Consider the following 26,210-nt stretch of genomic DNA (forward strand, 5'->3'; position numbering starts at 1 on the left):
TGTAATAACTGCTAATACGTCAATTTCTTTTCAAATGCATTTATAACATCCCTTCTAGCTAAACCCTCTCATCCTGTCCAAAGGACTCTCCAACAGCCAGAATGCAGTCTTTGTGAAAGTGTAACAACACAGACAGTCCCTTCCTGTCCTCTGTGTGGGGGAGTCACTACAGCAGGACATCAAGATAAGGCTGCTGTTAAAAGATAACAAGATGGATAATCCTTTTTCTTCTCCTCTTTTTTCTCTGTACAGGCAGTGAAACAGGTCTGATGTTTCAAGGCTGGAGTCTCTTCTTCACTCAGAGGTTCTTTGAGGCAGGTGTAGTAAAAGCACCTGAGTGCTGAGCCCTGTAGGAAGCTGCAGGCAAAGACTGTCAGTTGTTGTTACAGCTTAACCGAGACCGCTGGGTTTGTTCATGCCTCTAGCTCACATTCGCAGCCTAGACATGAGGAGAGAGCTCAAAACGACCACTCTAGTCTACATACACCGTTAAGTGACAGGACACGTTTGGGAATGTTAAAAATAACTCCACTGCACTAGTTTAGCTATCCTGCAGTGCTACAATTTTGCTCCTGACATATTATGATAGTATTTATTCTTCATGTTGTGTTCTTAAACTGTGCATGAGATGAAGCTTGTCATACTCACAAAGAGGAGCATAGCGTCTGGACAGTGGAGATAAATGCACCATTAAAAGGGGCAGATTTGAAGGGATTCCAGATTCTCGCAAATGTGGACCGCAGCGAGTGAGCAGTTTTAACCCTGATAGTCTCAAAGGCTAATTAGATCCATCTCCACAACATAAATAAAAAGAATCTTAGAGACCTGATTACTGCAAACTCCTCAAGAAAACATTAAACACAGTGCACATCGACATATAAGTTATCCCCACATTAATTTTAACTCCAAAGCGTGAAATTGCCACAGAATCAAAGAGCAGCTACTGTACTACTTTGTACCACATAGCAGAGTAAAGCCGTTAGTGGAGATGCAATAAGGAGCCCATCCACTCCAGTTAAAAGCAGTTGCACACGCAACATCTTTCATCATTTATTTCAGTTTCTAATGATAATGGCTTCAAGAAACAAGTAAACATGAAGCTTATTTTCAACTGAGGTTGTACTACGTTTGTAATAGCCTGTAATATTTTCCACTTGGTAAAGTTGAATCAGAACACATTCAAGATGTGCTTACATTTTTCTGTTATGCTTACGGTGACACTTGTGGTTGATCTGGTGTATGTTCTTATGCTACAGTCAACACTTGAGCTCCATTCTCACAAATTTTTTCAGTTATAAAAACACATCACTACTACATTTATGCCTGGAATGCACATTACTCCAGAGTTTGAGAGCCCTAAAACTGAGACTTCTGCAAATGATCGAGCAGACACCTAGTCTGGCTTCCTGATTGGGCCTGATCAGTCTTAACATATTCTTCCCTGATCTGTCACTCTCCTATCACACAACCAATTTCTGAAGAAAACAAATGGCATCAGCCCCGACTACCAGCGATGACTGCAACAAAATAACAGGTTATAAGCGTTGCTAACACTATTTTCAGACATGAACTCCAGAGGATGACTTCAGAATTGTGTCTGGACTTTCTCTGGAGGTTGCCTTTAACACATGAACAACGCAGCAGGAGTTTATCCATCCAAATGCATTCACCACAACACAGAACTCAGTTTTGCATCTGTTGTGTGTTAGAATCGTCATCACCACCCCCACTCGCTCGCAGTGAATCCTCCAGAGGATCTGCTTTGTACTCACATGAGCTTATTTGGACGTCCTCCAGAGATTTTACCAGTAGGCTGGCAGGAGAAACTCCAGAGAAAGTCTGGAGCCACTCACTTTGACAAATCGGGCTTGTGTTGAAGTAGCTGCAATGAGCAGATACTTTGTCAGAAATCGACACAAGAGCAGCTGCTGCTTCCATTACCAGGTCAAACTCACTTAAACAAAGAAATCAGTTAATAATTGGACTTCTGCCATCTGATGTCATGCTGCTCTAGAAGAAAAGTTGTTCATCTTGGAGGGTAAGTGTGCGAAGCCTGTCACCTACATCTCTTCATCTAACAGTTCACGGTGGCTGCTCCTGATTGTCCCATTATTCAACCACTGATGGAAAAAAAAATGCAGCACAATAAACAATCCCAAACAATATTAACTTTACTGACAACAACAATGCACTTCCTGTGGCTGTAAGTATAGTACTTGCACTACTGCAGGTTAAATGCTTTTATTGTGAAGCACCGGCAGTAGTATGTTCTGTTTGCATTGGCAGTAAATTAGCACACACAGCACACAATGGGAAAGACGGTCAGCAATAAACAGTAAGGCTGATAACAATGACTCACAATCCTTGTGAGTCCCTCATGCTAAGGTAGGGAGTCTGAATACTACTCAGCCATTACCAATAAAAACTATAATTATAATCATTGTGATTACTGAACGGCAGATTCACCTAAGATTTTATTAAAATAAAATGGTAAAATTTTCCTCAGAAATGGAAATATTTTTATATCAGGATGAACAAAAAAAGGAACATTCAACCTGTTTTGTCACAACAAACTTTAAATCAGTCAAGAAATATTCCTTTAATTATCAGGAGTATGACTACACCTTCTACATGTGAAGCTTTGACTTTATTCCATCCTGACAATATCTTGTTAAAACATATGTGGCTAAATAATAAAACATTGCAACATACTAACAATCCAACACCAAAAGAAGATTCTGCAAGGTCGTCTGGTTGTTGAGTGTAGGGTGAATGTAGCAAAGTGCTTCTGCCTGAGACTTTCCATACAAGCCAACTCCCTAATGGCTCTTATGACATCTAAAATGGTCCGAACCCTGAGTTGTCTTGACAGGCAGCCAAACCCTGCTTATTGGTCAACCTGGATCAGGCTGACAGTACATAATCTCAGTGAAAGTGAATAGGGCAAAACGGTGACTGTTCACTGTATCGCCTGGACATGAAAATATGAAGCAACAAATACAAAATGTTGAATCAGACAACCTGATAGTAAATGTGTTGTGATGAGGTTTATGGTTTGTCAAACAAATATATTTCACACATATTTTACAGCAGATGGATTGTCACAGACTTGTGATGTCCACACAAGTCACATCTTTTTCACAAAGTCTTTAAAGCTCTCAGTGTGTTACAGCTCTGTTTATGGCCCCTTAATAAGAGTTGGAGGTAAGAGACTTTTTAGGAGATAAAATGCCAGGTGACATTGCAGGCAGCCACAGGCTCTTTTTATGTGTCCATGGGTCATTAATCTACTAACTCTAGCCACTGAGTTGTGTTACAGCACTAACTGTCTGATAAATCATCTCCCTGCTCATATCAGATAGATATCCTGTCCCAGAGGGATTAAATGTAGAGCTGATGTTCCTCCACGTTGTGAGCAGAGCTGCCGGTACGACTGAGATGGAATGGTGTTACTTTTCTCCTCCCAATTATCAGCCACCAGAGAAAGTCAGCCAGCCAGCCAGCCACGCAGCTGTATGTGTGCCCATGAATTATACATGTGCTCCATTAAGACACTTAACAGCTGGTTCTTTTGGAACTTACCAGCAACAACTGCAGCTTGGTGGCCCCTGTGCGCCGCTTATTAAAACAGCAGCACTAGTGATTAAGGTTGTGCAGTAATGTGCGCTCTGACCATCATAAACCAGCCAGTCACTGAGCTATTTTCAGTTCAATCTCATCTCTCTGGAGGGCGACTGGGCCAGCTGCCGATTCCCTCACATGGTGGCGAGATGCACTACAGTAATTAAATGTGTGTTGTGGCTTGCTGACCTTGCCGTGGTTCAGGCGATGAGCCTTTTCTATGCCCAACTGTGACAGATGTGCTGATCATCATACATATACATCTAGCACTGGAGCAGCAGTGTTTCTGTTGCATTTGTGTTCTGGGGTTTTTTGGTGTCAAAATCGAATGATTTTTTTAATTTTCAGCACTTTTCAATTGTTGTATTTGTTGTATATTTTCATGTTTTTTAAGTGGCATCGCTTCTTAATTAGCTTTTCATGTTTCTCCTAATGGAAATGTTTTGGGCCATTGCAGTGCGCTTGATGGCCGTCGTATGTTTACACTGCTCTCTTGGAATACACTGACTTTTGGTTTGTCTGGCTGACTAGTTTGAAAATTAGAACAATGTATGTACAATATCACAGATCATTTAGGTATAATAATAATTCTATAATAATATTCATATACAAATGGTTCATTTTTACAATTTTGCATATTCAAGAAACTAAGAATGGAGTGGTGTGTTTTCCTTTCTCTCTCACTGCGATCAGGTGTGTCTCTATCATTATTTTTTCACAGTACCATAGCCAAATGAGAAGAAAGAAAACACCACTTTGACAGTTCTCTATCATGTTTTGTTGGCAATTAATGGGCATGCTAGGTTCTGTGTCCTCTCCTCTGCCTGTAAAATGAGAGCTATCTGAATACCTAAAGCCTGTTTATTAATTCGCCACGGATCTTAGAAGTAGAAAACGTATCAAGTGTCTGAGACAAACTGAACCGGTCAGTGAATCACAGCAGCGGGAGGAGGATGGACTGATACTGACTAATGTCTCTTCCTCAGTCTTTCTAAACGTCATTCTGTATTTTGATGTCAGGAGTAGTGCTTCTTTAAATGATATTTTAGATTTGTCACCAGGACATACTGTGTAAAAAGTACCTTTGCTGATCTTAATTTTTCTACTCTGGAAACATTATTTAATTATATTTTAATTATAATTCAATTTTAATCCTGTTTTGAATCTATTTGTTTTAGTGATCATTTAAAAATGTGCATGCATCAAGTTGCATCAATAATCTTTTTTAAATCACATCAAAGATTCCTGAACTGGAATCAAATCATAAGTTGCTTCACAAATGAATAAATAAATAAAATTTTCTTTGAATTATTTCCAACCTCACAAACCACCACCCCCCAGACAACATCTACACCCAGTGAAAACCCAGTGAAAACCATGACTGCAATGACCTGATTCCCTGTGGGGAAAGGTTTCATCTAATCTCATGTAATGCCTTTTTCATGAAAATAAGTGTTTACTTGCATTAATTTTTTCAAAGGAGATTAGGGCCACTTTGTAAATATGCTACAGCCGGCATGTGCAGCAGCCTCTTTCTTTCACATCTTACCGCACCTAAAAACACACTTGATGATTATATGATTCAACACTGTAATTCATCCAGATAATTCTGAGATTCACTATACAACCCCACTTGATATACAGTGGGGTCTACATTTGTACAGAGTCACAGACTCAAACCTGTGAGTAGGTGCACTGCAGACCCTTCAATTTAGCTTCAGCTTGATTATGACGCAAAAAAAAAAAAAAAAGGTACAAAAAACAGGATTTTATGGTTCTAATTCTATGTTGCATTGTATTAGTATTCTTAACACTCGTAACAAAATTCTGCCTGCATCTTGAAATTTTGCTGCCCAACTGCATTCCTATAATTCTTAAAACTACAAAACAAGCAATCCCACTCTCAAAATCCAACTCCAAAAAAATCAAAGTTGGATTTTGTGCATGGCAACAGGCTTTTTAAAAAAAAATAACAAATCCCTTTTTTCTTATAGGGACAGGCGTTATTAGCATAAACATACTTTGACATGATGATTAAACATCAGACTAAGACAGAAAGAGACTGACTTCGATATCAGTTAGACGGGGAGAAAATTCAAGTGGGACTGAATCAAGAGAGGAGCTTTTTTACAGACATTTGTTTGCCTTTCGCACCATACCCGCACTCGACAATGTGTAATGTTTTTCAATGAGATAGGTGCTAAAAATGGCTCGTTCAACAGCTGCTTTACCCCCTCCTCCTCCCAAAAATTCACCCCACCTTCTGCTTATGTCGCTCATTTTCTAAGCCATAATATTTTTCAAGATTAGACACACAATTAACTCTAATGTTCTTAGCGGAGAGAGTGGGGGCTTACTGCTGGGGGACAAAATATAATCATCTTCCCACAACTCAGCTCTGTGTAAGACAACGCCTGGACATAAGCTGATAATAATGTGACATGCACAATACAATATAAAGTGGTTATCACCAAAATGATGCATCCGCTGGAGGTCGGACCTGGCAACAAAGGATTAATTATCAGAGTAAATTGACAGGTGTGTTTTACACGATCTAGTAATTCTTGTCCTCATATATATTTATATATAGGCTCCTACTAAGCTACATTCTTTAACAATGCACAATGTATGATCTTTCAGTGGTTAAAGCATGTGTAGAGCTGAGCTGACACCTAGCTAGCAGGTACACAGAAACAGACTGCACACAGGCACCTGCAGGTGCAGCACCCTGGGGACCTGCCTGCCACAATGGGTATCATCACAGTTCGAGGGCCAGCTCTAATGCCGTGAGAATATTATGAAAAATAACCAGAATACATTAAGTGCAGGAAAAAAAACATGCCAAGTTCAGAGAAGTGGAAGAACCAGACGTAGAAGAGCACTTTAAAGACCTGAATGCTAGATGTGTAATATTTTGTAATTCCATTCAACAATCAAAACACATAGTATTCTCCTGTATAAAGTATACATCTCAGAATGGAGATATTGTAGCAAAATATATGAATAGATTTCCTTCTTTGTTTTGGTGTTTTGTGCCACTACAACTGAGTAAATAAATGCCCCATTATTAAAACGGTGACAATTACCTTTAAAAAGGGAATACCAAATCAAAACTGCATGCAGCTTTTATCATTGAGTCTGAGCCTTCATTAAAACCATGTCTACAAAATAGAAATGCTTATAATATGGCACAGACTTCCTTTTAAACATTTAATGATTTCCAGTCACAGTTTTCCAAAAATATTCATACAGCAGTTTGTAACAAAATCCTTCACATCTCCTTACCTGGTGTGTGCGTATTCTCTGCTTTTTATCTACAGAAAAATCGAATTCTGCCGATGATCATTTGAGATTTGTGAAATCCTTATCCTCAGTATCATCACAATGAACAGCTTATTTCATAGAGCACATAATTCCTCATTAGGAGCAGAGGTCGTTATGGGTGCTGCAGAGCTGGGCATCAAGTGGCTAAATGATAAATGCACTTTGGGCTGTTTATTGCCCTGCCACTGAGATACAATGATGATGACCGATTGGACTCTAGAGAGCGGGGGGGGGGAAGATCAGTGAGTGCAGTGACCTTGTTTTAAATAATAGGTTACACAGGTAGCAGAGGGAAAACCTCTCCTTCAGTACAATCCCTGATGTCATCTTGTATTTCAAGCATTTCGGAGATGCCATCAGAGACGTATAGTCCATTCTGTACTGTGTCTCCAAAGGACATGAAAATATTGTATGTTTAAATAATGGATGATGAAACAAGACCAAAAAAGGTCTGTCGTTCCTAAAGGCTCCAATATTGATAACATTATGTTTTCATAGTCAATTAGAGATAGTGTGATGTTATGATATGCTATAAAAATAGCCTGTGCTGTTGTAGGCTACAAGCCAGATGGATAATGACACAATTCTAATTGTTTCTAAATGTGAGTCCTAATGTTTAACTGCCACATATTGTATCCAAATCCCCAAAATTTGCAACACAGATTTTTAAACGAAGGCAAAAGGCAATTGACTCCTTTCCCATCGCCAGAGTTGGCCTCAATTCTTTTACTTGGTTGATCATATTCAACTTCACCACCTCGCTGTCTTGCCAAATTGTGTCACTTTCCCTCACTGCAGATCGAAGCTACAGCCGATAAAACTCAAGTCTACTGAAGATTCATCTGACCCAGGAATGAATGCAGATTGTATCCATTCCCATTGCAAATAAAAGCCATTTATGTGTTAGTGTGTTTTTTTTAACCAGTTGAAAAGGGACTTTATAGTTCCTCTAATGTCCTTTATAGTTCCTCATTGTGTATTTGTTGTTCCTCTTCTCATCAAGTGATTATTTATGTATTTCAACACTGGATTTTGGGGATTTGTTTGCCTTGAAAAATATTTGAATTTTACAGTAGAACGCAAGTAGGGTAGAGTAATCGTCTGTAGTCTGTCATTGTATTGCGAATATGATATTGTCATTGTCAGAGATTACCAATAAATGATCTGACTGTCAAAAGTCTTCATTTGTTTCTGTCATTACTGATTTTAAATGTGACTATAGAGGTTCTCACAGCACTGTTCTTCTGTTGATTTTGTCAATGGTGTGATATAAAATGACTTTACCAGCAGCTTCATAAGGGCTGCTGGTTAAGGAAGTATTTTTCATCCAACTGTTTGACAATGGAAACAGGAAAAAAAAACTAAATGAGAATATCTATTTGAGGATTTGGCTGCATAATAAGGGAGCAGGGAAAAGGACTTAATGAAGGTTCTCCCTCAGTCTGTTGCCCTTTCTCTAATCATTAACACAAAAAAAATAGTTTTGCTGAATGTGTTAAGACAAAGTCAGTGTTGATGAAATGCTAAATGAAAATTTAACTTTAAATCACATGCTTACGGGTGTTATACAATAAATTTTACACATCAGACATTTGCCTTTCCAGCAAAAAAAGACCTGTCGTACAAAGCTTAAGAGGCAGAGAAAAGAGCAGTGGGTCATTTGCGGCTCAAAGACCCAGTGGAAGGATGGACAAACGGATGGACGGATATCACAGATACACACAGAAATAAAAGCAGTTAAGATAAAACTAATACTGGTTTCATGGTAAACAGGGTAAATTCCAGAGGGTTAGTAATACTTTTAAAAAATCCAAACAAGTATTTGATTACCACACTTTAAAAAGCTCACGGTAAATGCTGTCAAGCATCAATCAAAGTTTGCAGCAGTCTCCCAGATGCAGATTCCCAGGCACAACTTACAATATGGGTTTGTTTTGCATCAGTGGAAACATGGAGGAAAGCAGTGACAGTGCTCCAGAGATTTTATCATCACCATTCCTTAATATCAGCAGAGAAAAGACAATCTGGGATCATCTTTGCATTGTCCATTACTAGGCCTTTCCCCTTAGTAACTGTTGCTCCCTGTGTCTAGGGATGTCGGGATTATTTACCGAAACCGCAGTTTCATAACGTCACAGTTTCATAACCGTAAGAATTGTAAAAACTGCGATATCTAACTATAGTGTCCTGCCTCTCGCGAGTCACGTAATTTGTGTGCGCACCGTACGGTGTAATCTGCTGCTAGTCACGTAATTTGTATGTGCTCTGTGCATTGAAATCTCCTCCCGTGAGTCACGTTTTGTGTGTGTGCGGTGCGATTGTTTGTGTGTGCAAGCCACTTAACTGAAACCTCAGTTGAGAAGAGGGAACTGATGTTACAGCCTTAATTCCACCAACGCTGGCCAAAAAACTCCATCGGAGGAGAAATCAGCTCTGACCAGCTCTGAAGGAGCGGCTGACATCAAGACACACACCAAGACACACACTCACCACCACTCTCTCTCTCTCTTCCTATTAACCATGATAAATTACTTTAAATAGCCAAACGTTACACTAAAAACTAAATGCATATAGTTGTAAATATATATATATATTTCATTAGCTATATATTGCGTGTTGTGTGTCTTTTTCCTTCTATAGTATCGATAATCGTGAAAACCATGATATTTCCTCTGACAATAATTGTGGCACCAAAATTTCATATTGTGACATCCCTACCTGTGTCCAGGTTGCCCTCCTCTAAAGCTACGTTACACTGCAAGCCTTAGTGCTCAATTGTTTATGTAGCTGTTCCATTATCTTTTCAAATGTGGCCAGTATCAGACTCCAATGTGAACTGGTCATGGCCCTGATGTGACCCACATGCGCAGAAGAACAACAAGACGTCACACACAGCACACTGTGTAAGGAAGTAAACAAGGAGAAGTCGGTAATAAACATGGACGTCACTGATGTGAGCGTTTATGCTTTATTATTCTCTTGATCTGCCTTCAAACACAGAGCGGTTACGATACGACCCCTCAAGTTTTGCTTGTACAGATATGTCACTTCCAACCACTTGTGAGGTCTAAAACCTCACTGTCCCTCCACTGAGTACCTCCGTCGCAGCTTTTCGCCGGGTGCCTCCCACCCGCCCCTTCGCCTGCACAAAATTATGAGGAATGTTGATCTAGAGTGACGTAAAAGTCGCATTGAATTCCGATACGGGTCACATGGCTGTTCAGACTGAGGTCGCATTTCAAAAAATCTGACCTGTATCTGATTTAATACCATGTATAAAAGTGGACAAAATCTGATTTGAATCAGATTCCATGTGATTTGTGCGGTTCACAATGTCATTAAACAATCAGATCTGGGTCATTTCGGCCCGCTGTTTGAACAGAGTGTAACAGGACTTTGCAGTGATAACAGTGGAAACTTTACCACTTAAACTTGTAGTTATTAGGTTTGAAACTGTGGGTCATGTGAACACTAAAATAAAAACTGGCAACTGTAAACTCTCTGAACTAAATATGCTAGTATTAGCTCTCTGAGCTGGTTTGACGAGCTGTCTCCATCTCCCTTATTAAATTTGTCTGACTAACATGTTTTGAAATGAAAACCTTTTGAAAAAGGGTTCACTTGATGGTTACATACATGATGTTGTGCTGAAACTGAGGTAAAAGCTGTATGTCCCAGACAAAGAGTCGATGTCTTCACCGGCTCGTGATCCATGTAGTCGACATGGAAGCAGCAATGTAGAGCTAGTCTGGTATTTCAAATAAGATAAGTAAAATTTACAATCAAACTGTAGCACTTTAGGCACAACAGCTCTTGAGCTAAACATATTGGGCAATGTATCACATAACTAGGCTGCCTCTAGGAAGCCTGGTGCTGTCAGCAGGACAATAATGTGGCCAAAGTATTATTAGTTTATTAACAAGTTAGAAGACATTCAAACTTGAGATATCTGTCAATATAATATTGACCTTACGAATGAAAGGCTCAAGCAGTTCTTCCCACAAGAATGTCTGGCAGCTGACCAGGAGGCAGTTTTATTCCCTATCTGTGAAAAGGAATGAGCTCTGAATACAGAGAAGCTGCACAGCCATTAAAAGCACTACAAGCACCACTATTAATCATCTTCACTGATTCTTCAGCAGGCAGCAACTTGTTCATTCAGTAATTCAGACATGAAATGGACGAGGGGAAAGCTAGGGTAATGTGGCGAGGTAAAGGCATGATCAGCGTTTCACACTCCTATAAAAAGGTGAACAAGAGTTGGCACAGGGCTTGTACAGGGCCAGCATGTTAAAATATTAACGTCCAGGGCTGTGAATATTCAAGCACAGTTGTCCCCATCATGAGATTGTGGAGGACAACGCAGTGTCCCTGGAGGGTAATCCGATTCTACGTGTTCCTCCTTCATTTCCAAGGACAGGAGGCTCGAGGCAGGGCGGATACCTGCTTGGTTAGAGGTGAAGCTGCGGCCGCAACATGTTGCAGCCAAAAGGAGCCAAGTAGTGACATCGGACTGCTGGGTCATGACAAGTTAACGTGACCTCATGTCCTTATTATGGACTTAAATTAAGATCAAATGATTTTAAGCTTGTAACGTGGCGTTCAAAAAAAAAAAAAAAAAATGTTAACATGTACAAATAGGAATTACTCCTTCAGATTTATTTTAGATTTTATAAGTGTCGATTTACAACTACAAACCTGTTATTTGTGAACACCACTTTATAAGCTCATCTTTTTTACCCTTATTTGAGCCCATACTTTACTGACACTATGGGACCATGTTCATGACTCTAAACATCTCTGTGGTTTTAACTATTTCGTCATGGTCCCGATCACTTTACAAGGCACACAGAGCTGTAAAAGTGAGAATAGTTGTTCTACCAATAACAGCTTCCCATAAAATCCCTGTTGTATCGAGATATTCAATACATCTGCAACAGCTATTGTGTGGTAAAACGGCACCTAATACATACATGAAAGCAAGGGGGAGGGTAGCTATCTAGAACAACCCACGCATGCACGCACACACACACACACACAAACAAACCCTGGATATGCGTGTCTGTTTTCAAAAGGTAACCAAGCAACCAGTTCCTGCCAGGACCTTTGGTTGTAGGCTTATCAGGTAACTGCTTTCTGCGCCTGCTCACTGTTTCACCAGGTTTCTGTTTATCTTAGGTTAGTGGCTTCACTCTTGGGGGGGGGGGAGAGATGACAGTAGCAGGGAACATGACAGTTCAGGTCCCATGCAAGAAATCAAACAGGCATAAAGCTCAGGCTGCTGAATGGAAATCAAGACGAGTCAGATGAGATAGGGAAGAGGTGAACAGACATGACACACAGTGCTAACCACAATCGCTTATGATGGACAACTAATGATGATAGAGTGAATGAGATGCACGTGATCAGTCAACATACAGCCTTTAGAACCAGTGCTACAGACTAAATATTTGATTATTTATCTATTTTTGACATCTCACGTGACTTCATGATGACCTGGTAAAACAATCCCCTTTCAAATAATGACTGCTTGAAAAACCAAATGACCAAATTTAATTCAATTTCATAAAGTGAAGGCTGAAGTAATGTCATCTGCAGTTTTATAGACCCTAAATCCTCAGCACTGGTCATATTTCAAGGACTTTACTTCTCCCACTTGTAATTTTATTACTTTTACCAATATTTCACATTGAATGCAGAGCCACGTGGACAAATGGAGCAGAAGGACGCGACTTGTTATGTTGCCATTTAAGAGAGGTTAGCACATCACTGTGCATTTCTAAGCCATGCTAAAAGAATGCTACGAGTCTGGCAGATAGTGTTCCTGTCTGCTGAAGTGGAACAGCGCCCAAATGACGAGGCCGCGATGCCATTAGGATGGTAATGAGTCCCAACTAGTGTACATAACAATGTGAGTCATGAGACAAAAGAGGACTAACAACACACTATCTAACCTTAGATTACACTGCGTGCCCCAACATTTACATGGAGAGATGGAGAGCCTAAACAAAGCTCTTCTTCATTACATGCGGTTTCTCAAAAATCAGTAGACTGGAACCTCATTGGCCTGAACATAGCTCGGTGGCTTCCCATGAAAATCTCAGAAAACATTTCAGTAACTATACGACAGAATTTCACTGACTGAAGCCAAGACACAATCCTGAAGCAAAAGTTTCACAAACTATTGTTTCTAGTGGGAGGAGTGATCTGTTGGTTTCAGTCTAAATTCCAGGACATTGAACAGCCACGCCCAAATGAGGTAGAACATTTAAATCAGGCCTCTGACTCAATTAACAAAAAAAGGTTGAGTTAAGGCTAATACACAATTAGAAGGAAGACTCAATATAAACATTATTATTGTAGTTTTGATCAATGATGTTGCTACATGACAGAAAATGGATGGAAAAAAGCCCCTGAAAATTCGAATGAGCCCTATTTATCACAAATTAATACATGTTGCAGCAGCATTTCTTTTTTAACAATGCTTCAGACGAATATGCCAAACAAAAGAATTAGTGGTTCAATTCCACTTTCAAACTGCTCTGATCGAAGTTTACACCACCATTTACACACCTGTAGTATCAACAACCAGCCTCTGAGGTCACTGGGTCTACACTTCCATCATATGTTGTCATGTAGAAACGTTTGAATAAGTAAATGACACCAGCATGTAACCTCTATGTGGTTAAGTCAGATGTGATAACCTGGGATTTCGCACCGGGGGTGTGGGGCGGGGGTCAGCAGCACTGCTGGCAGATGGCAGACAAAAAAAAGCCTGTACTTTGAAGTCCTGTCGCCACAGGTTTAAATGCGGATCAGACCATTGTGTTAACCAGCAGATTCTAAACCAAGTACACACCACAGTGGAAAACCCCCGAATATAAACACATACACATCATCTACCTAGTTCTTCAATCCGACTAGAAGATCCAGCATCACGACTGGTATGAGGGCAAATAAACCAGTCTCTTAATGGGGTTGAGATAAATGTGTCCAAAAGCACATGCGACACTAGCAAACTTTGCCTTATCGCACATGCTAACCCCCTTTTCTTTATTCTTTACGTTCCTCGCTCTTTCTCGTTATACAGAAACAACTGCTAAAAAAAAAACACATCGATAAATACATACTCTGAAACACTTGACCTGTTTTAGTTGTAGTTTAACTGTTACAGTTTAAATTCGCTTTAGCCGGAGTGTGTTCTGGCGCTAGCTCACCAAACTGACCTTGGGTCAGTTTCTCCCTGTTGGCTAATCCCAGTAAAGTGTGTTCAGCTGCGGTTTGTAACTTCTGTTCACGTCACATTGACGCACCGGCGGTTCAAGTTAAAGTATTTATCACGGAAGAAAAAGGTCAGTTTCGCCGGAGTGGACGCTGCTGACCACTCGCTGCCGTTTCACAGACAAAAAGAATCCTGTGAAAACGTGTCGGTGGTTTGCGGGAGAAATGAAACTTACCTGCGGACAGACTCAGCAGGACGAAGCACAACCGGGCCACACGCAGCTCCATCACTGTTCCGGCTAATCCACGACTTCTTCACTGAAACTTCGTCAAACTACTTGGAGCTCGAGTGAAACGCGGCAGCTCAGCTCGATCGAGGTATCCACTATCCACACTCCTCCTCCTCCTCTTCCTCTTTCCTCTTCCCGCTCCTCCTCCTCCTCCTCCTCTCTGCAGGTGCACAGCGGAGAGCGCCCCAGGCTGTCACGTGACACCCGCCTTGCCCAAACAGCATCACTCTGACGCCCCCTGCTGGTGAGAACAGGACGCTGATCGGTACACCGTGTTTATCCATGGAGGGAGAAGTGAGGTCTGATCATCCACGACAGGAAACAACCCCCGTTTTGAGCTTCTCAAATGTTCCCCTCTCACAGTTTATACCCCAAACTGTCACAACAACATAGTTATTTATGTTTGTATACTTTTTTAGATAAGCCATTAAAAGGAATAAGTAAACATGCAAGACAACATATATAGAATATATACAGTATAATGGATTCCAGGAGGAGTTGGATTGCACAGTTAAATGAGTTTAACCCGAGTTTTATAATGCAGTCCCAGAATTGGTGTCTGTGGTCTAAAGGGAGCAGGCCTGGTTGTTCAGTTAATAATTTAAATTGTACGTTATCTGCTCACAGTCTATATTATTTCTATTCTATTAATATTGTCATACTTCGTTGTGTTTATTGCATGTTTATTTTTTGTCCTCTTTGCTGCAGCAACAACAAAGTTCCCCATTGTGGGACAAATAAGATTTTCTTCATATCTTATCAATTAAGTTGTCATCTATGTACTGTTAATTTAATCAAGATATTATTTTCAGAAACAATGACAATGGAGCAAAACTAGATATTCAGCACTGTGCAAAAGTTTTAGGCACTTCACATCACACCATGGGCAAGGTGATCTATTCTGTCCTAAATTCATTCTGCAACATGAAAAGTAATTTCATAGACAGGAACAAAGAGTCCTGCACTACATGGCATGGTCCCCAAAATTCACCAAACTCAACATCAGGGACTGATGATAAAGCCCCTTTCATATTTTGTGATTTATCATTAAATGAACCCTCTAAACTTCCATTTACCTGATTTGTTATCACAAAAAAAACATTCCAAAACCAATATTACACATAACCATCATACTTGGAGGATACTTTAGAAACCAGGAAAAAAATAAACAAGATCATGCTTGGAACGTGTGTTTAATAAAACATCATAAATTTAGGCCTATACATCTGAGAATTCTACACTATGAATAAATAAAACTCATCACAAAAGGACCGCAGTAAGTGGCATACATGAACGTCTCCCTTTGTAAAAATAGAGTACTTCAAGATAACATGTGTAGTATTCCCATTTCAATATCCAATTGAATACAAGTGATTTATTCAAACTTTAACAAATGGTCTAAAGTGCAAAAAAAGTCAAAACGATCAACATTTACGCTATAAAAATTATTGTTGTTTTTTTTTTTTTTAAAAGTGTTCAGTCGTCTTAAGGTCACATTGCCTTCAGATTTTTTTGTCCAGTGTGAACAATATGCACCATTATTCCTACATGTAAGGGTGTGCCAGGTTTGTGTCCCAGTAACCAGGTCCTGTTCTGTAGCTTGGGGGAACCCACAGTTTCTGCCTTGAAGTGTGGGGGGCTGTGCTGCGAGGTATGAAACCATGGTGAGGAAGGATGACACTTTGGCCAGTTACCATTTTTTTCGGATGCCATGGAGGAGCATTTGGGTTTATTCCCTTGAAAAAGAGAAAACACATTAGAAAAAAAACACTTCATCTTGCCACAATTGTACAACCAGTGGGCATCAAACAAAATAAAGCAGTGTTATAAGTCACAAGCATGAGAAACGGATATTAGGATGACAAAATGTTATACAATACCTGGTAAGAACAGCGGCTGTAGTCAAGAGTAAGGGGGGAAGTGCGTGTGCTCTCCTCGTCGGAAGATGAACCTGAGTGATAGTCTGATGTCACCCTCTCCAAAGCGCTGGTCACCTTCTTTGCAACATCTTTGTCCTCTTCCTCATCACTAGGGAAAGTGGCCACTGAGAAGAAAGGATTTTGTTCCGCATACCTAATAATGGGAGATGAGGAGGAAAACATTTTTAATAGAACATACAGTACAGTAAGCTGTTTAAATGGAAACTCTTCTAGTCTTCAATAGTTTGGTTGAAGAAAATGTAATAATTAAATTTAATTAATTAAACATAAAAAAACATTGAGTGCAATTTGGTTTAGGGCAAGTAAAAGAAGAAAACCAAGATACAGACATGCACCAACAAACAAAAGAGCTGCTCAGCTGTGTCTAGCTAAAAGTGAATATTTCTTCCATTTTTTTTTTTTTTATTACAAAAAATATTAATTAATCCACATGGCAGAAGGGAATTTAAAAGTAAGTGTGTAAATGGTAATGCCCATTTAAGCAATCAATGCAGATATAAGTACAAGTCAAACAACAAAAACATATGGAAACAATATACCTGTTAAGTGTCTCAGATCTGAACACTACATTATAAATGACAGATGAACTCTCAAACCCACCTGCAGCAGACCTCTCCAGGGTCCACCCACAATGTGAGCTCGCCGGGCAGTCCCAGGTCACTGTATTGAAGCCCACTCTCCCGGCAGGCCCGAAGGAGCTCTGGCTCCTGCCTGTGGAGCCTGTTGATCCGGATGCACCTGCAAAGCAAACAAAGCATTACAATAAAATCCAAAGTCTGAGGACATTCATTAAGAAAATGTTATACTGTGGAAAGTTTGCTATTCCATTGGGGTTCTCTAAAGATGGCTGAGATTACATTTTCATAAGCATTAATTAAAAATGTCAACATATGGAGAGCAGCACCTGTATGCATGTCCTTTGCTGGGGTTTGCCGGGTACCAGTGCCCCTTGAACTTCTCCTGCAGTGCCACAGCCAGCCTCTCAACAAAGAGCTCGACTTTGTGAGACTCCAGCTGAGCTCCCGTTTTCATGAGCCTCTTCAGGAAGAACACCACAGCTGCAATTTCCCTCCTCATGTTTCACCAATGTCTCATTACACGTGGACAGACTCTGCAAGGGGAAATAATTGGAGATGAGCAACATTCAAATCACAACAGTTTGTAACGAAAACAGGATATGAACCTTTCTACCTTTTTGTTCAAATTTGAAAACCTACTGCTCGATGGCAGAATAAGAAACGTTCTCTCATCTTCACAACACTGTGCTCCACATAGCAGTATTTGCCCTTTCCTGATTTGTAATAACCAGTCACGAGTCATCAATCACTACACAATTTCACTTAGGAAAAGTGCAGACAGGGGTTTCCCAATGGCTTCTCCCTCCTTTACACTGAGACCATTGAAAACCTGTAAGGCATCAGAAAGCATCCAGCACCTTAACAACTCTGGGGCCAAACGGCTGCTACTTCAAAAGGAGAAGTGCAGAATGCTGACACGTAGAAACCGTTACTTTCAAACACTTCATTTGACACATATCCGTGTAGTTTTCCGTCAGATCCGTTGACTTTACGACACACACATCCCAGAAAGGCGGGCTCTGACGCACGAATTCCGGCAATCCACGCCTCCCCTCACTCAATAACATGGAGTTCACTCCACGTAGCGGGGGAGCGAACTGCTAGCGACACGAACACCATGTTGTGTTGACCGCGCCGAAATGCAACGGTAACTTACTATTGATATAGCAGTTATGGTTTCACATCAACAAATACATCACACATAAAAGTATATAGGGATAATGTTAGATTATCAGCACTAGCTCCACAGCCAAAGCGCCCCGTTGGAGCTAACAGCATCTCGTTGCCAACCATCACGTCAACTGTGCACAAAGTATCGTTTGAACTTGTCACGCAAAGCGGGGATACATCGAGGTAGCGGATCATTTATCTCAAACCCTGAGAGACGAGGACATGAACAGCTCCACTTACGGTCTCCTGCAGCATGTGGTCGAGGGACGAGTGGAGGAAGTGATGGAGACACACCAGAAGACGTGAAGCTGCTTATTAACCCCGCCCCTGCGTCGTTCTCATTGGCTGCACGCAGAGCAAAGTAGTGCAGTGATTGGTGGAGCACATGCTCGTCAGTTAGTCATTATCATTATGACTCATATTGTTCGGTATGTGGCTTTTGTTTGTTGCCCCCTGGTTACATTGTTTACATTCGGATCTGGAATAATACATATATTTTCATTTACAGAATTTAAACAGAAAGTATTGAATTCCATTTATTCTAAAGCATTAGCACTTCACTAATAAGGCCATTCCCTCTGGTCTACTGAGAGAAATGCAAGGAAAAGGCCTGACTGGCAGTTTAAATGTAACCCTATGAGAAATGTAAATGTACTTTCAATGTATCCATGAAACCAGATTCTTTTTCTAGATTCAGACACAATGTTGATGGTAATTGAGTTTCCCAGTAACAAAGCTCAGCGCATCTGTCATCTATTTTATGAATGACTATGGATTAAATTGTGTTCAGATACATGTGGAATGTTTCTTAAAAGCGATCACTGGTTTGATGATGCTTTTTGAAAAGAGGCATTATATTGTTATGATACGAATGACACTGATTCTGAAAGTGCCTTTATTCACAACATCTTTATTCATATGGAAAATACTACATTCCTTAATGCAAATGGCATAAAAAGAAACCACACATGCAACAATTTAAATAGAATTCAATATCTTCAATAATTTTAAGAAAATGTAAGTAAAGAATATAACAAGTAAGGTAACATCTACCTGTGTATGTCTTTCTGAATATAGATACAGGATTCATGGCTCTGATCAATTAACACAGTGTTGGAGTTAAACACATCAGTGTGAATGGTTTAGTGTGCTACTGTTCACAACAACACAACACAGCAACACAAGACAAACAATGTTTCTTACATTTTTTACAATTGGTTTTATTTATATATTAATTATGACAATAATACAATAATAATAACAATAAATTACCTCGTCATCAGTTAGTTTTCATATTTATTTTAACTGTTTGCTGATGATAAATGTAAGAACACGACATTAGGCAACCATCTGTTTTGAAAATCTTGAAGATTTCAGAGCATCTTTTATAACAACAATAATAATAATAATAACTTTATTTGTATCGCACTTATCTATACAAGGTTACAAAGTGCTTCACACAAAAGTCCATGGCAAAAATGAAGAATCGATTCTAACAATGTGAATTTTAAGTTTTTCGCTTTTTACTAATTATACAAAGATTTGGTGCAACCCTTTTGAAACAAATGGATAAGTGCAGCTACAATCACTACGATGGAATGACAAGAGGTAATAGAATCAAACTGCTCATCTTTCTGGATGGACTTCAATCTGACCAACAACTGGAAACAGCTGCAGGTGTCAGGAGGGAAATCTGTGGCAGTGGTTTCAGGAAAATCTGTGCGTGTGTCATGTTTTCACACACCACTAGGCAATGCATTACACATATTATTATTCCTCTTTTATATTTTGATTATTATCTGTGCCTAGTGGTGCATCACACATATTATTATTCTGCAAGATTATTATTGTGTGCATTATATTGCACACACCACTAGGCAATTACATAATATTATTTTTCCCGCTACCTGTAAGAAAGTATACTATTTAAAAATGTTTTCATTTTTGTGTATATGGCGTGACTGTAGGAAAAGTCATCAAATGTCAGGCAAAAAAAAAGACCTTTAGGGTATTTTTACTGCTGTCAAATGTCACAAAGGGTCATATTTGACCCAAACACTATGTGAGGGGTTAACTGGCAAATTGTGGTACTGAGGACTAAAAAGGATTATTTTACACACACAGAAAAAAGCAACTTCAAGTGTTTTAAAGAGTTTTAAACATATAATTTAAGTAGTATTAAATGACATTATTCAAAAAATATGATTATTATTTTAAATGTAAATAAAATGTACTCATATAAATATCTTCATGAGTTAGAGTAAAACAAAAAGTATTTACTAAAATAAATGATTGTGAAAACTTCCTTCATCAGTTGGTGTTTTCATCACCATAGCAACCAGATGCTAACATTTGACTTTGAAGCTGATTTTGATTGACAGTGTAATTCCATCATAATTCCACTGGGGCTGTTACAACAGCACGAATCTGATTGGACACCTTCAACAGGAGACCTCTGATTGGCTGTTGTCTTTTTGACTCTGCCTTAAATACAGTTAAAGTTGAAGACAGTTTGTTATTGCACTCTGACCTTGTGTGAGGTCATGTCTCCCACTCTTGAACTCTGTATTTACCCAGCATGCTAACCTCTACAATTCAGGCTCATAATTCAAGTTTGAAATGATGCTACTGTAAAATATGAAGCTGCTGCTGTTACCTGCTGCTGTTAAATGTTGATAATGTGCTGGTTTCTGTGCTGGTTGTTGTGAAATGTATTTATTCAAATGAGACAAACCCCTTGAGTTGCACCAATTGGTTTTCAAGAGGGTGGTTGCTTTCATGACAAATGTGGAAATATTGTTGACGGCTTGTCTTGTGTTTTCTGCTGCTTATATTGATTCCTGTGGTATTCTTGTCATTTAATGTTGCTATTTAAATGAATGAGTGATACGTGATAGCGTGATGCTAACTCTAACTACAGTATTTAAGGCAAAGTCAAAAAGTCAACAGCTGTCACTGCCAATCAAATTCAGATTCAAATTCAAATGTTCGCATCTGGTTGCTATGGTGACTGATGATGCTCATGCTTCTGTGTTTTCATCACCATAGCAACCAGATGCGAACATTTGACTTTGAAGCTGATTTTGATTGACAGTGTAATTCCATCATAATTCCACTGGGGCTGTGACAACAGCACGAATCTGATTGGACACCTTCAACAGGAGACCTCTGATTGGCTGTTGTCTTTTTGACTCTGCCTTAAATACAGTTAAAGTTGAAGACAGTTTGTTATTGCACTCTGACCTTGTGTGAGGTCATGTCTCCCACTCTTGAACTCTGTATTTATCCAGCATGCTAACCTCTACAATTCAGGCTCATAATTCAAGTTTGAAATGATGCTACTGTAAAATATGAAGCTGCTGCTTTTACCTGCTGCTGTTAAATGTTGATAATGTGCTGGTTTCTGTGCTGGTTGTTGTGAAATGTATTTATTCAAATGGGATAAACCCCTTGAGTTGCACCAACTGGTTTTCAAGAGGGTGGTTGCTTTCATGACAAATGTGGGAATATTGTTGACGGCTTGTCTTGTGTTTTCTGCTGCTTATATTGATTCCTGTGGTATTCTTGTCATTTAATGTTGCTATTTAAATGAATGAGTGATACGTGATAGCGTGATGCTAACTCTAACTACAGTATTTAAGGCAAAGTCAAAAAGACAAAAGCTGTCACTGCCAATCAAATTCAGATTCAAATTCAAATGGAAGCATCTGGTTGCTATGGTGACTGATGATGCACATGCTTCTGTGTTTTCATCACCATAGCAACCAGATGCGAACATTTGACTTTGAAGCTGATTTTGATTGATAGTGTAATTCCATCATAATTCCACTGGGGCTGTGACAACAGGACGAATCTGATTGGACACCTTCAACAGGAGACCTCTGATTGGCTGTTGTCTTTTTGGCTCTGCCTTAAAGACAGTTAAAGTTGAAGACAGTTGGTTATTGCACTCTGACCTTGTGTGAGGTCATGTCTCCCACTCTTGAACTCTGTAATTATCCAGCATGCTAACCTCTACAATTCAGGCTCATAATTCAAGTTTGAAATGATGCTACTGTAAAATATGAAGCTGCTGCTGTTACCTGCTGCTGTTAAATGTTGATAATGTGCTGGTTTCTGTGCTGGTTGTTGTGAAATGTATTTATTCAAATGAGACAAACCCCTTGAGTTGCACCAACTGGTTTTCAAGAGGGTGGTTGCTTTCATGACAAATGTGGGAATATTGTTGACGGCTTGTCTTGTGTTTTCTGCTGCTTATATTGATTCCTGTGGTATTCTTGTCATTTAATGTTGCTATTTAAATGAATGAGTGATACGTGATAGCGTGATGCTAACTCTAACTACAGTATTTAAGGCAAAGTCAAAAAGTCAACAGCTGTCACTGCCAATCAAATTCAGATTCAAATTCAAATGTTCGCATCTGGTTGCTATGGTGACTGATGATGCTCATGCTTCTGTGTTTTCATCACCATAGCAACCAGATGCGAACATTTGACTTTGAAGCTGATTTTGATTGACAGTGTAATTCCATCATAATTCCACTGGGGCTGTGACAACAGCACGAATCTGATTGGACACCTTCAACAGGAGACCTCTGATTGGCTGTTGTCTTTTTGACTCTGCCTTAAATACAGTTAAAGTTGAAGACAGTTTGTTATTGCACTCTGACCTTGTGTGAGGTCATGTCTCCCACTCTTGAACTCTGTATTTATCCAGCATGCTAACCTCTACAATTCAGGCTCATAATTCAAGTTTGAAATGATGCTACTGTAAAATATGAAGCTGCTGCTTTTACCTGCTGCTGTTAAATGTTGATAATGTGCTGGTTTCTGTGCTGGTTGTTGTGAAATGTATTTATTCAAATGGGATAAACCCCTTGAGTTGCACCAACTGGTTTTCAAGAGGGTGGTTGCTTTCATGACAAATGTGGGAATATTGTTGACGGCTTGTCTTGTGTTTTCTGCTGCTTATATTGATTCCTGTGGTATTCTTGTCATTTAATGTTGCTATTTAAATGAATGAGTGATACGTGATAGCGTGATGCTAACTCTAACTACAGTATTTAAGGCAAAGTCAAAAAGTCAACAGCTGTCACTGCCAATCAAATTCAGATTCAAATTCAAATGTTCGCATCTGGTTGCTATGGTGACTGATGATGCACATGCTTCTGAGTTTTCATCACCATAGCAACCAGATGTGAACATTTGACTTTGAAGCTGATTTTGATGGACAGTGTAATTCCATCATAATTCCACTGGGGCTGTGACAACAGCACGAATCTGATTGGACACCTTCAACAGGAGACCTCTGATTGGCTGTTGTCTTTTTGACTCTGCCTTAAATACAGTTAGGGTTGAAGACAGTTTGTTATTGCACTCTGACCTTGTGTGAGGTCATGTCTCCCACTCTTGAACTCTGTATTTATCCAGCATGCTAACCTCTACAATTCAGGCTCATAATTCAAATTTGAAATGATGCTACTGTAAAATATGAAGCTGCTGCTGTTACCTGCTGCTGTTAAATGTTGATAATGTGCTGGTTTCTGTGCTGGTTGTTGTGAAATGTATTTATTCAAATGAGACAAACCCCTTGAGTTGCACCAACTGGTTTTCAAGAGGGTGGTTGCTTTCATGACAAATGTGGGAATATTGTTGACGGCTTGTCTTGTGTTTTCTGCTGCTTATATTGATTCCTGTGGTATTCTTGTCATTTAATGTTGCTATTTAAATGAATGAGTGATACGTGATAGCGTGATGCTAACTCTAACTACAGTATTTAAGGCAAAGTCAAAAAGACAACAGCTGTCACTGCCAATCAAATTCAGATTCAAATTCAAATGGAAGCATCTGGTTGCTATGGTGACTGATGATGCACATGCTTCTGTGTTTTCATCACCATAGCAACCAGATGCGAACATTTGACTTTGAAGCTGATTTTGATTGACAGTGTAATTCCATCATAATTCCACTGGGGCTGTGACAACAGCACGAATCTGATTGCACACCTTCAACAGGAGACCTCTGATTGGCTGTTGTCTTTTTGACTCTGCCTTAAATACAGTTAAAGTTGAAGACAGTTTGTTATTGCACTCTGACCTTGTGTGAGGTCATGTCTCCCACTCTTGAACTCTGTATTTATCCAGCATGCTAACCTCTACAATTCAGGCTCATAATTCAAGTTTGAAATGATGCTACTGTAAAATATGAAGCTGCTGCTGTTACCTGCTGCTGTTAAATGTTGATAATGTGCTGGTTTCTGTGCTGGTTGTTGTGAAATGTATTTATTCAAATGAGACAAACCCCTTGAGTTGCACCAACTGGTTTTCAAGAGGGTGGTTGCTTTCATGACAAATGTGGGAATATTGTTGACGGCTTGTCTTGTGTTTTCTGCTGCTTATATTGATTCCTGTGGTATTCTTGCCATTTAATGTTGCTATTTAAATGAATGAGTGATACGTGATAGCGTGATGCTAACTCTAACTACAGTTTTTAAGGCAAAGTCAAAAAGTCAACAGCTGTCACTGCCAATCAAATTCAGATTCAAATTCAAATGGAAGCATCTGGTTGCCATGTTGACTGATGAGGGAAGTTTTGCCTCTGTGTCTCTCTCTCTCTCTGGTTTGAGCCATCTCTCTGAGAGATGGCTCAAACCATCTCTGAGAGATGGCTCAAACCAGAGAGAGAGAGAGAGAGAGACACAGAGAGACAGAGAGATGGCTGGTTTGAGCCATCTCTCAGAGAGATGGCTCAAACCAGCCATCTCTCTGTCTCTCTGTGTCTCTCTCTCTCTCTCTCTGTCTCTGTCTCTCAAACCAGCCATCTCTCCGTGTCTCTCTCTCTTTCTCTCTCTCTCTCTCTCTCTCTCTCTCTCTCTCTCTCTCAAACCAGCCATCTCTAACAGGAGCTGAAGAAGAGTCTGACAGAGGTGGGTGAGATTATGGCTCTCAAAGATGGAACCTCGTCTCTGAAGGAGCAGGTGGAGCAGCTGCAGGAGCAGCTGAGAGAAAAGGATGGTCTCGTGAAAAAAGAGACCAGGAAACAACGTAATCGTTTCAGAGCCTACATGGTCTGCCTGGTCGAGCTCACTGAGTGTCAGGCCAAGTGTGGGAGACTGGAGGCAAGTCTGCACCAGGAGCCACCTCAGCCCGAGACGAGCTGGAGCAGAGAGGTGGAGGTGGAGAAGGAGAACCAGGTTCTGAAGGAGGAGGTCGACCTGCTGAAGGTCGGACAGAGGAGGCTGGAGGATGAGCTGATACACAAGAACCAGCTCATCGTGAGTGCTACTAAGGAAAAAAGAGCTCAAACCAACGCTTACATAGACTGCCTGGCCGTGCTCACGGCTAAAGAAAAGGAGCTGAAGAAGAGTCGGGCAGAGACCCTCGAAGTGAAGCTGCAGCAGACTCAATCTGAGAGACTGAACTGCAGAGAGGTGGAGGCAGAGATGAGCTGGAGTAGAGAGAAGGAGGTGGACAAGGAGAACCAGGCTCTGAAGGAGCAGGTCAACCTGCTGAAGGTCGGACAGAGGAGGCAGGAGGTGAAGCTGCAGCAGACTCGATCTGAGAGACTGAGCTGCAGAAAGGTGGAGGCAGAGACGAGCTGGAGTAGAGAGGAGGTAGACAAGGAGAACCAGGCTCTGAAGGAGCAGGTCAACCTGCTGAAGGTCGGACAGAGGAGGCTGGAGGTGAAGCTGCAGCAGACTCGATCTTTAAAAAGCTCAGTGAGAGAGAGAACGAGCTGAAGTTTGTTGAGGATGTGGAGGAGAGAGGAGCAGCAGCTGGGGACAGTGAAGGTCTAGAACAAAGACAAACTCCTGAACCAGCAGACAATCATTGTACAAAGAAGAGAGGGATGTGTATATAAAAGTTTGTCCAAAATATTATAATGATGTAAATATTGTAAATATGTTTAATTTTGTAAATAAGTATAACAAGTAAGGTAACATCTACCTGTGTATGTCTTTCTGAATATAGATACAGGATTCATGGCTCTGATCAATTAACACAGTGTTGGAGTTAAACACATCAGTGTGAATGGTTTAGTGTGCTACTGTTCACAACAACACAACAC

General features: G+C 40.1%; 2 protein-coding genes across 2 annotated transcripts in view; both read right to left on the reverse strand.

Moving 5' to 3' along the window:
* The window catches only part of cxadr (CXADR Ig-like cell adhesion molecule), a 40,577-nt gene extending 25,939 nt beyond the window's left edge, over nt 1–14,638 (reverse strand). The window contains exon 1 of the mRNA XM_034605870.1: nt 14,403–14,638. Within this exon, the coding sequence (XP_034461761.1) occupies nt 14,403–14,454 (52 nt within the window). The 5' untranslated portion in view covers nt 14,455–14,638. The remainder of the gene's footprint in view (nt 1–14,402) is intronic.
* A 992-nt stretch (nt 14,639–15,630) lies between these two features.
* btg3 (B-cell translocation gene 3) lies at nt 15,631–18,468 on the reverse strand. Its single transcript, XM_034607150.1, has 5 exons — nt 18,385–18,468; nt 17,301–17,507; nt 16,997–17,134; nt 16,337–16,529; nt 15,631–16,192 (listed from the first exon to the last, which is right to left on the reverse strand). The coding sequence occupies exons 2-5, from the start codon at nt 17,471–17,473 to the stop codon at nt 16,001–16,003; spliced, it is 696 nt and encodes a 231-aa protein (XP_034463041.1). The 5' UTR covers nt 17,474–17,507; nt 18,385–18,468; the 3' UTR covers nt 15,631–16,000.
* Nucleotides 18,469–26,210: the final 7,742 nt, after the last annotated feature.

This window comes from Hippoglossus hippoglossus, chromosome 14, assembly GCF_009819705.1.
Source record: "Hippoglossus hippoglossus isolate fHipHip1 chromosome 14, fHipHip1.pri, whole genome shotgun sequence".
In the NCBI taxonomy this organism is placed as follows: Eukaryota; Metazoa; Chordata; class Actinopteri; order Pleuronectiformes; family Pleuronectidae; genus Hippoglossus; species Hippoglossus hippoglossus.